Genomic DNA, 11,853 nt, shown 5'->3' with positions numbered 1-11,853 from the left:
TCACCATTTAAAACACGCTCTGTGAAAGACTGCACCGTTCTCGTTTGAAAAGGCTTTTAAAATCCAGATGTACCAAGATAATTTAGACTCTTAATAACACACATAAAATCATAGGTTTTAAAACGGATTAAGCAAATTACCATGTTCTTTTGGAATTAGTGATTAAAAATAAGTGCTTAATTATGAAAAGTGAGATTTTGCAGACATCTTTTTTAGTCTTGTCGTATTTTTGGAAAAGCTGTTTTTGATTTTTTTTTTTTTCCACATGGCCAGCGCCCATCAAGCTTGTTCTGTAATTTAATTTGGTTTGAGATCATCATACATTTTTAAAAGTTGTTTTAAGGGTTAGAGTCTCAAAAACAAAAATAAAACAGATCTTAAAACACCTCTGAAGTTCACAGTGTCCTTCAAAAGACCTTTCATTAAAAAAAAAAAAAATTAAAAAACAATCTCACATGACCAGTCTGCAGCCATAAACCAGTTTACCACTCCGCATCCTTAAAGCCTGGAGTACCTTGTCAAAGCTGCAGAGATGGGAGGTGTTAAAGAGGGCTGTCTGTCAGCTGAAACAGTCAGTCTGAGCTTGATCTCACTGAAAGGAGGAGCACATCATCTAACACTTTGAAAGGCAGCGCCACATGACGGAGTGTCACATTTACTGAACAACAAGTTCGTTTCTGTGGAGTGGACACGGATATATGACAACGACCTCTTTGCTTCAATGTTTGTGACAGAGGAGTGTGGTGTTTTCCATTGTCAAACACATACCAGATGACCATCCCTGTGTCAACCCTGAGTCAGAGCAAAGCTAAGGTAGGTGAGAGCTCTTGACTTATCAGTGCTATGACAAACTGATGCTAATAATTCATCGTGCTGCTCGTCACTAAACGTGTCATAATCCTTGATCCACAGGGCCGTTTAGGACCTAAGGATCAAAAATGTGCAACAAAATATGTGATGTGTGATATTTGAATCATGTGGCCCTGCGTTTGTTACATTCCAGTAACATAGTTTTATTATATTTAATTGATCTGCTTTTGTACCATCTTTAGGCATTAAGTGGATTTCCAGTAGTATTCCAATGTGAGGGGTTTTCTTTGAGGTGAACCTCTTTTCACATCTCTGGTTCAAATTATATAAAGTATTGTTATAGTTTCTTTTTTAAGTTAAAGCCTTGACGACATGAGACTTTTTTTTTCCCGCTCCAGACAGTGGTCCTTTATGAAACTTTAACTGGTCGAAGTGTTTTGCATTAACTTATTACATACATTTCTTGTGCAAAAGTCGAACTGCACAGTCAAGAGGGAACAACCAAGAAACCATTAAAAACAAACAATTAAAACGTTTTTTTTTTTATGCTTGCAGCTCTCTAAGAAAGTTTTTTTTCTTCTTCTTCTTCTCTTAATCCATGTGTGGAGTGCAAAACATTATGTTCCTTTGATTTAATTGAATGTCTTGCTTTGCATCTGTTTTGCATTCGTGAAAGGATCACTGCAAATGTGAAGTCAAATAAATTATGGTGAGGATTGCCCCCCACTGCCACCCCCAACCCCCTCAAAAAATCTTCAGAGTTAAGATTTTTCCTCGCAGTGTAAAGAACGCACGTTTGTCACCAGGTTGTCAGTCCATCTGGACTCCATTTTGACCTTATAATTGCCAAAAGGTGCTTGGTAACATTTATCAGGAGCTACAGGAGGAGTCCACCTGCTGATTTCTGTAGCCGAGTTTCTGTGGCGCAAATAAATTAAAAGACCAGAAGTAAATTTTGTTTCGAAGGGTTGAAAGTTTCTTTAGGGTAATGTGCAGAATTGGCAAAAAGAAGGTGCAGCTTCTCTTATCTGACACTGGAATTTGGGTAGAAATTCAAGTATTGGTGCCATTCCAGTTGTGAAATTGTTGTACAACAGTTTGGTTGAAATTCCATTGTGGTAGGCTTTGAACTCCTTTTTTACCTTTTAAAATGATTTATAAGATTTTCCTGCCCATATCTGGCTCTGGAAGGTACCACATAAACAGAGAATGTGATGATCAAGTTGAAAAGTCAGCAAAGCACATTGGATTTTATTTTGTTATCGCTGAGATAAGTTGGTAATTTCATTGTATTTGTTTAGTGTTTTCTAACACGTTTAATTCAAGAAAAAGCATTTGGATGCATTTTTCCGTTGGCATTATATGTGCTCATCATGTCAGTTGCAGGTAAAGTGTCTGTGTGTGCTAATGTTCCTGAGCTTCCCTCTCACAATGACTGAGATCCCTGGTCCATGCAGACACTCGATTACTAGAGAGCACCTGCTGACTGTGAGGCAGCTGGTAGGTGTTAGAGCAACATCAGAATGACCAGATTATGTGTACCCGGTCTGAGAGCTGCCTGTTGTTGTTTCTGCAGATGGACAACCAGTTGAGAAGTGGCTGTTCGATAACCTACACATTCATAGAACGGAGAACGCTGGTAAGGCAGCTCGTGTTGAATGAGTTGGTTTATCACTCACTGCTGAAGGAGAGAGGCGAAAATCTTTATGCCTCTGTCTGTGCATGTGTGTGGAGTCAACCTAATGCAAGATGGCTGACAGCTAGATGACATTAGACATCGCAAAAATGGCTATAGCTCAGCCAGTTTTACAGATATTGTGCTAAAATTCAATGCCGTAGTAACTGAAAATCATTCTCAACACGCTATCAGCTTGAGCACAAAATCATAAAATCATGTATAATGTCATTTACAAGGTTTGCTCCAGTGATGTAGTCTATGTGATCTATGTGATATGCAGGCATACGGAGTCTATCCACTAGATAAGCTTGGAAATTTCAGTATACCCACTTAAAAGTGCCCAATAATACAAGCCCATGTCAATGATATATGACATGGGCTTGTGTCATTGTCAACACATTTGGAACATTTTATACACACAATGAGTTGGTTCAACGTGTTTTTTTTATAATTAATACTTCCGTACTTACTGCTTAATACTTGAACATGTTTTGCTTTCATACTGTTTTATAAATTTTGTAACATGTTTTTAATACAAAGCCAACTGTTGTACAAAGTTTGTTGTACATTTATTCAAATAAAAGCGTCAGATAAATTTTGAAATGTTCAATATGCTTAAAAATCAAAATAAACTGATGATTACAGTGTTGTAACTGGTGTGCTTTGGTTTCTAAGCACAGTGTACCCACTATAAAAAGTAGACTGCATCACGGGTTTGCTCTCATTTCTCAGTATCAGATGATCTCAGTCTAAACTTCAGGAATAAAAGGCAGCTGGCAAAATGAAATCTTTCAAGGAATGCTCCACCTTTAATTCGACGTAAAACGTAAAGCTTGCACTGTTTACCTTTTCTACAGAGCAAATGCTGCTTTGTGAAAGCTGCCTTGCCGTGGATACTGGAGCTGCTCACCACCCACTTCAAGTACAACCGGGGTTCAGTAAATGATGGCTATGTTCAGACCCTGAGAGCGCTCATCCTTAACATTTATTCTCAGAGGTGTGTGCCTGAGATTAATGAAGAACTCGAGGTGAGTTGTGGAGAATAACGTAATATCTGTTAGATGAGAAATCCCCAAGCGTGCACAGATACATTTTCTTCTGCCTCTTGGGATCTGTTGCAGGATAAGCCCGAGAGTTTTGAAATGGTCCACCGTGGGTCTCCTTTAGACGCCCTGCGGAAAGCGTCAGAGGTGCTGTCTGTTTACTGGGAGCTGGTGACGACCAGTGACTCACCAGTCGACTGGAGATGCCAGTATGAATACTCAGACACCTTCAGTTCCACCACAGAAGAGCTTCCTGCTGAGTCCACTGCAGAGTATTTTACAGGTGTGTAATCTAATCTGCTGGGAATGCTGTGAGATGGATGAGAACCACAGATGTCTGAGAACTCTGTGATCACCGAACATATGGGTTTTTCTCTAGACAGTTATGGAAGGAACTCAGCAAAGACTTCGCAGAGAAGACCGAGCAAAGATTTGTTCAAACTTGGTTTCATCATTACATCCATCTGCGGAGGACTGCTAATTATATTTACTCTCTACTGTCTCATCATACACAAGGTACTAATATTTTTATTTAGTAAACCTAAAAACCACACGTGTAAATGCTGTTTAGCCTGGCATTCCACTCTGTTTGTAATAACAGCAGGCCTTGGCAGCAAGGCGTGGCTCTGAATCCTCCAGAAGTCGTTACATAACACGGTGGAAGCTAGCCTCATTCTTCACGACAACATTAAAAACATCTAAAACTTACAAGTGCTTTTTTATGTTCTTATTCCTTTATTAAGAAGATTTTTTTTTTCTTGTTGGCTTTTATTTGAAGAAAAAAAATTGTAGAGCACATTCTGAAGCTTAAGAGCTACATAAAATTTTACACACAGCACAACTTAATGAGGCCAACACTGAGCTGAACAGATTTTCCTCATTTCACAATCACTCCTGCAGAACAGAAATAATATAACCATGATATTAAAGAGGCAAGTGACAGGAAAGTTATCTCCCTCTTCACAGTTGTTTGTAAAGAAAACAGCACAAATCTAGTTGCTGTTTAAAGAAGCTGAATATTTTTGGATGGAAAAACTAGAAAGTTTGTATAAATGGGATTAATGGACCGCAGCACGGTGGCACAACTGGTAGAGCTGCTGCCTCTCAGCGAACAGGTCCCTGGTTCAAACCCCGGTTCAGGGGCCTTTCTGGGTGGAGTTTGCATGTTCTCTCCGTGCATGCGTGGGTTTTCTCCGGGTATTCCGGTTTCCTCCCACAGACCAAAAACATGCATGTTAGGCTGATTGGTAACTCTAAATTGTCCCTAGGTGTGAGTGAGAGAGTGAATGGTTGTTTGTCTCGTTTGTCTCTATGTGGCCCTGTGATGGACTTGAGACCTGTCCAGGGTGTACCCCGCCCCTCGCACAGTGATTGCTGGACATGGGCACCAGCGACCCCCGTGACCCAAAATGGAACAAACGGGTAAAGATAATGGATGGATGGATGGATTAATGGACCACTTCAGACAAATTATTTGAGAATCAGGCTGAATTCTGAGTTGTCCGAGCAGTACAGGAGTATTCCTGAGGTGGCTCATTGTAACGTGTCAGACACACAGGCACTACCTTTTTATGAGGCAGAAAAGGTGAAACTATTTGTTTAGTCAAGATCAATCAAATTTAAAACCACTTCCATCTTTTGATCTGATGGATGCTGTTTTACTTTCTGTTCCTCGCTGACTTCCTGGATATCTATACAGTATAAAGGACAAGCATTTTATTTATTGTTTTTGTGACGTCTGTGTTTGCCTCTTAACAAAATGTCTCATGAAGCGCTTGCTGAATTTTACTGAAACTAGTTGAATATAATCATCGAATGTTCATTTACAACTGAATACCTTTACCAGTCAACCCCATTCAAGATGGCTGCCACAGCTCACCAAACTTGAAACTAAAAATGTAAGTTTTGCAGATATTAACTTAAAATTACACTTTATTGTTGTTGTGCATTTATGAGTCTATATATTGGTTTATTATGGCTATAACAGTAACGTTGTTAATAATAGTAAGAGTTAATATAGTTATTATAGTAAAGCAAAACATTGTGTGGGGTATAATTATATCACTATGTAAAGTTAGAGGACCTAGTTTAGGAAAAAATGGGAAAAGGATCAAAGGAGAGGAAAAACAAAACCCACTGTGATGTTGCAGTGGTTGGTAGCTCTGCTCTCTGCTTCTAATGACGTTATATTAAGGAAGACAGACATGTAGCTTCAAATATTTTAACAGAATCCCCTCTTTCCCGTCATCTGCGTGTAGTTACCAGCTCCACACAACTAAAGGCCAAGCAGGAAGCAAATGGTTTTGTTTAAGCAGAGCTGCCATGAGAATCTTCTCAGTGCACGGATTATTTCTGGACACAATTTTGTTCCCCACACTAATGCAATTAGATAAACTTAGAGGACATTGTTGCTCTTAAATGTGATCATTAAAATCAGGTTTTATGTTTTTTCTAACACTACTGTACTTTTAGCCTTGGAAAATTATGCAATATTATCTCATTTACAAAGACACTTTTGTTCTGTGCTGACAGACACGGAGACAGTTATTTTCAATTCAACCTTTATTTCTACAGGTTAGTCTCATTGATCCTCGGGGACTCATTTACAAGAGAGACCTGTTTTAAGCAAAGAACACAGATGACAACAATAGACAAGTGTATAAAAAGCATCCATCCATCCATTTTCTATACCCGTTTATTCCATTTTTGGGTCACGGGGGTCGCTGGTGCCCATGTCCAGCAATCACTGTGCGAGGGGCGGGGTACACCCTGGACGGGTCGCAAGTCCATCACAGGGACACATAGAGACAAACGAGACAAACAACCATTCACTCTCTCACTCACACCTAGGGACAATTTAGAGTTACCAATCAGCCTAACATGCATGTTTTTTGGTCTGTGGGAGGAAACCGGAGCACCTGGAGAAAACCCACGCATGCACGGAGAGAACATGCAAACTCCACCCAGAAAGGCCCCTGGACCGGGGTTTGAACCAGGGACCTTCTCGCTGAGAGGCAGCAGCTCTACCAGTTGTGCCACCGTGCTGCCCATATAAAAAGCATATAAATTGAAAAATAAATGGAAGAAAATTAAATTGAAAAACAAACCAAAAACAGCCAGATTATAAGGCGGTGTGGAAAACTAAAAACAGGAGCATGTCTGCATTGGTTTTTGCCATGAACTTAGCAGATGTTTAAAGCCACTTAGAGAGGTCAAGGTCGAGATCTTTAGATCTTTTGTCAAGATATTCCAGGAAAAAGGAGCGGAGTAGGAGAAGGCCCTTTTGCCAAGTTCAGTCCACACTGAGGGAACACTGCAGGTAATAATGTCCTGAGAGTGCACGCTGTAGCTGCACTCATGCAGAGACATGTAGGAGGAGATGTATGAAGGCAGCAGACCAAGAAGTGATTTAAAGATGAAAATGTACCAGTGGGAGAGTCTGCGTGAAGTTAAGATGACCAGTTAACCAGTGAATACAGGGTGCAGTGGTGGGTACGGTAGTTACAGCCAGTTATGAATCTTAATGCATCATGATCAACATCATCCAACATCTACAAGGTGCTTGTAGGAGCGTTCATGTAAATAATGTCACCGTAGTCAATGCGGGAAGGAAAGTCGCAGTTACAAGGTGTTTCCTAGCATTCAGAGTTAAACATGATCTATTTCTGAAAAAGAAACCCAGTTTTTGTCAGTTTCATTACCAAGTTTTTGACATGAGGCTTAAAAGAGAGATGCAAATCGACCAAAATACCCAAGTATTTGTAAGAATTTACAAACTCAATAGGAGCACCATTTGTAGATAAGATAGAAGGAAGGACTGCTGGTTTCATTCCTTTGGTTTTGTCGGCGTTTAGCACCAGTTTGAGACGGAACAAATCTGACTGGATGATGTCGAAAGTAGACTGTAAAAGCTGTATGAACTTAAAGAATGTAGAAAATGTAAATGATGTACTTGTTCAGCTGAAATGATACCGAAGCACAACATACTGTACTCTATAGATTGGTTTGCACAAGTTTTATAACAGCCCAGGATTGTTATAAGATTCTTAGTAATTATGTATATTTATTAACATAAAATCAGGCAAATAGCCTCAAATAATACATTTATAAATCCAACCAAGGACTGGGTTTGCAAATTAGCCTGTGGCTAGAAAACCTTCGTACAAAACAAACGGTTTCTTCGTTTTTAACATGTAACATTGTTTAACGTGCTGTCCTTGTTCAAATAAACTTGAATGAATGAATGAACCTGTTTTGCTTAACAAGAAGATTGTTGAACTCCTCATAAAACAAATGTTTGGTTTTAAAGTTCTGCCTGAGATGCTGACTCAGATCTCACTTAGTTTTTCCACATTATATTTTATGCTGTAATTTAAAGTTCTGCTGGAATCAGTCAATGGTTTGAAGGGAGACCTTTGATCTAATTTAAGCTAACATATTCTGTAAGCTCATAATATTTTATTTTGAGGACTATTAAAATTATAGCAAATTAAATGTATGCACAGGATTAATTTAAGGAACATTTCTATAAACTTCAGTTTTGAGTTTACTTTGTAAATAAAACATTGAAGCATTTAAATTCAAAAAGAAAAAAATTGAAAAAGTCAACACCACCCCCACTCTGGACTTCTCTGTGGAGGATTTCATATGATTCTGCATTTTTACTGGCCTTTTGAACCCTGCAGGGCTTTTGTTAAATACTTGGCTTACACCAAATGACTGTGGAGAAAGCAGGAAAATATGTTATCACTGGGGTCATCTTTAATCTCAGAGAAACAATGGACACATAATTCAACTCATTTTAATCTGTTGATGTTTCTGCTGCCTCTCTGAAGAAACCACAAAATCCTAACTACCCTAAAAGGAAAAAAAAATGTGACCCCAACCAAAACAATTCTGCTGAAACAAAAGTAAATAAAAACCAAAAGCTGCTGACACAGCAAAAAATTAGACTGCTGTTAAAAACACCAAATGAACTAAAGAAATGTATTTTCTGTGAAAATGCTACGTGAAGGCTGAGCTATCATAAATTTAGCTAAAGTAGCTGTAACTAAGTTGTTCAAGCAAAAAGAGGGACAATAGCTAAAATTGTCAAAACAAACCAACAAACAAACAATAGCTAAACATGTCAAAATCCAGGCCAAGTGTAACAGAACAGCAGCTAATTCACACAAGAGGAAAAAATAGAGTCCTGCTAAAACCAAGTTCAAAAAGAAAAAATGTTTCTGAAGAAGCTCTCTGAAGAGTTATCAGTGATGAGGATTGCGTTTTTGGATTTGAGCAAGACGCTGAACAGGAATGGTTTAAAAGTTTTATTAAGAAACAGCTGCTGGTGGAGGTCAGAGTGCTGGAACGAGCCCGATCTGCAGAGATATGAAGGGTTAGTGGGTGTATAGGTCCAGAAAGGCAGATTGGTACCATGATCAGGACGATATAGTAACAGGCAAGGAGCAGGCAGGTCGATAATCCAAAAGACGGGTGTGGGGCCAAGACAAGACGATCAGAGAGGGCTGTGACTAGAATGCTAGATATCTACTTCCACAATGGGTTTGATAATCTGGCAGAGAGTTCTTCTTCTTCTTCTTCTTGGGTTTTATGGTGGGTGGCGTCCAACGTTGAGATGCAGTATTACTATCTACTGTGCTGGAGTGTGGGTCAGAGTATTTTTCTTACCCACTCACTCTATATTCTTGTATATAATTTTGTTTCCTTTAGAAATTTAATAAATGCTTTATTTATCTTGTCATGTTTAACCCCCTATCCACTCAATGTCTCCACGTCATGTTTCCTTAATTCTTGTTTTAATTTTTCTCTACTCACCTTATATTGTTCACATTGAATATGACTTAATGTGTTCTACTGTCTCCATGCCCATGCCACACTCACATTTACCTGTTGGATGTTTATCTATCAAATGTAAATGTTTTATTTAATCCTGTATGTCTGAGCCGTAATCTTGTCATCACTACTTGTCCCTTTCGACTTCCACCAATTATTTCCATCTCCGTACTATCTTCTGTATTTGAAACAAATGATGTTCCTTCCTCCAAGAGTCACTGCCATTCAGATTTAACTTGGTTCTTAATAATATATTTTTTTATTTCTGATTTACTAAATGCAGTTTCCAAAATTCTATCTTGTTGTAAAGATAATTTAGCTACATGATCTGCCACTTCATTCCCCTCTATATCTTTATGAGCAGTTATCCACATAAACATAACCTTTACTTGAGATTGTGTAAGTCTAAATATAATTTCATGAATCAATTCCAGATGGCTTTCAGATGAGAAATTTAAAATGGACATTAATGATGACAATGAATCTGAACGTGTAAGTACTTTTTCTATGCTATCTGTAACGCCATTTCTGTTCAGTGCCCTGAGATGACTTCTGTTGTGACTTGGCACTATATAAATAAACTGATTTGAATTTAATTGAAAAGTCACTAACATTTCCGCTATATAGACAGCAGATGTTCTTTGCTTCATAATTATATTTAGCTCAGGAATAACATAAGCATATCCTGTTTTACCTGAATTTAAATCCTTTGAGCCATCTGTACAAGTGAGGATCTATATGTATTCTTAATTATATCTGCTACAAAATCTACACAGTTTTTATCTTTATTAATCTGTAATTCTTTATAGACCTCTAGATATTCACATTTGGAAACAGCCAAAAAGGCGTAACTGAATATGGCAGAGCAGCACAATATCAATTTTCCTGTATTTCCCTGAATTTCTATAGCACATTTACATATTTGCTGCCCAAGCAAAGCAGTCTACTTTAGCCTTTCCACTTTCCCAGCATGGCTTCAAAATTTGTACTGCTGGATGGTGCTCTTCCTTATGTCCCTGTAAGCTTACCCAATAATTCATCATAATTTGCTTATGTCTTAAATGTAGCGGGAGCTCCCCCATTTCCACCTGCACTGCCAACGATAGAGAGGTATTCACGGCTCCATAGCATAATCTTAGAGCTTGATTCTGAACAACCTCTAATTTATTCCATCCATCCATTCATCTTCCGCTTATTCTGAAGTCGGGTCGCGGGGGCAGCAGCTTGAGCATGGAGGCCCACACATCTCTTTCCACGGCCACCTCTTCCAGCTCTTCTGGGAGGATTCCAAGGTGTTCCTAGGCCAACCAAGAGACATAGTCTCTCCAGCGTGTCCTGGGTCTTCCCTGGGGTCTCCTCCAAGTCAGACATGCCCGAACCACTTCCCTAGGGAGGCGCCCAGGGGGCATCATTACGAGATGCGCGAACCACCTCAACTGGCTCTTCTCACCGTGGAGGAGAAGTGGTTCTACTCTGAGTCTCTCCCAGATAACTGAACTTCTCACTCTATCTCTAAGGGAGAGTCCAGCTACCCTGCGGAGGAAACTCATTTCAACTGCCTGTATCTGCGAGCTCATCCTTTCGGTCACTACCCAGAGTTCGTGACCATAGGTGAGGGTAGGGACATGACCAGTAAACAGAGAGCTTTGCCTTACAGCTCAGCTCTCACTTCACCACAACAGACCGGTACAGAGTCCACAATACTGCAGACACTGCACCAATCCGTCTGTCAATCTCATGCTCCATTCTTCCCTCACTCGTGAACAAAACCCCGAGATACTTGAACTCCTCCACTTGAGGCAGAACCTCACCCTTGACCCAAAGGGAGCAACCCACCCTTTTCTGGTTGAGGACCATGACCTCAGATTTGGAGGTGCTGATGTATTAATAGTCATTTTTTCAGCCTGCTATACTATGCATCCATAATCCATCACTGATCTTATCAGAGCAACATAAATCTTTTAAGATTGATTTTACCTGCCACAATATAATCCTGTTAAACACCTCATCATATTCACAACTTTTTTACATTTTCCCTCAATATATTTGACATGATCATCCCATAGAAGTTTTGATTCAAACATGATTCTCAAGAAAATTTACTTACTTTTTCTATTTTTCCCCATACATTTTTAAATCAATTTCCTCAATCTTATTTCTACTAAATACAACCATCTTTGTTTTATCTACTGAGAATTTAACCCCCAGTTATAAGCCCAACTTTCAACAAATTTAATGGCATTTTGTATTGTCTCATGCACTAATCTTTCATTTCTTCCTCTTCTCCACAAGGCTCCATAATCTGCAAATAAAGACCGCATGACATCCTCTCCTATTCCTGAGAAAACAACATTAACCATAATTGAAAATAATAAGGGACTTATAATACTGCCCTGTGGAGTTCCATAATCAACGTCATATTTATTCAATCTTGCTACTCCCATCTGTACCTGTACGACTCTACCAATATATATATATATATAT

The 11,853-nt window shown here is 39.1% G+C and overlaps 1 protein-coding gene across 1 annotated transcript; it reads left to right on the top strand.

Annotated features, from left to right (window-relative positions):
- Positions 1-771: 771 nt before the first annotated feature.
- Positions 772-5,810, top strand: csf1b (colony stimulating factor 1b (macrophage)). Its single transcript, XM_037683830.1, has 7 exons — positions 772-813; positions 2,197-2,310; positions 2,387-2,449; positions 3,346-3,516; positions 3,610-3,814; positions 3,911-4,047; positions 5,790-5,810. The coding sequence occupies exons 1-7, from the start codon at positions 772-774 to the stop codon at positions 5,808-5,810; spliced, it is 753 nt and encodes a 250-aa protein (XP_037539758.1).
- The last annotated feature ends 6,043 nt before the right edge of the window (positions 5,811-11,853 follow it).

Source organism: Nematolebias whitei, chromosome 11 (assembly GCF_014905685.2).
Source record: "Nematolebias whitei isolate Nwh7 chromosome 11, NemWhi1, whole genome shotgun sequence".
NCBI lineage: Eukaryota > Metazoa > Chordata > Actinopteri > Cyprinodontiformes > Rivulidae > Nematolebias > Nematolebias whitei.
This window is presented reverse-complemented; position numbering and strand designations above follow the sequence as displayed.

Bases quoted from the DNA above. Each gene is read 5' to 3' on its own strand.
- csf1b (XM_037683830.1), top strand. From the start codon at position 772: ATGACCATCCCTGTGTCAACCCTGAGTCAGAGCAAAGCTAAG. The intron at 2,311-2,386 runs GTAGGTGTTAGA...TTGTTTCTGCAG, and splicing joins TGCTGACTGTGAGGCAGCTG to ATGGACAACCAGTTGAGAAG. The intron at 2,450-3,345 runs GTAAGGCAGCTC...CCTTTTCTACAG, and splicing joins TCATAGAACGGAGAACGCTG to AGCAAATGCTGCTTTGTGAA.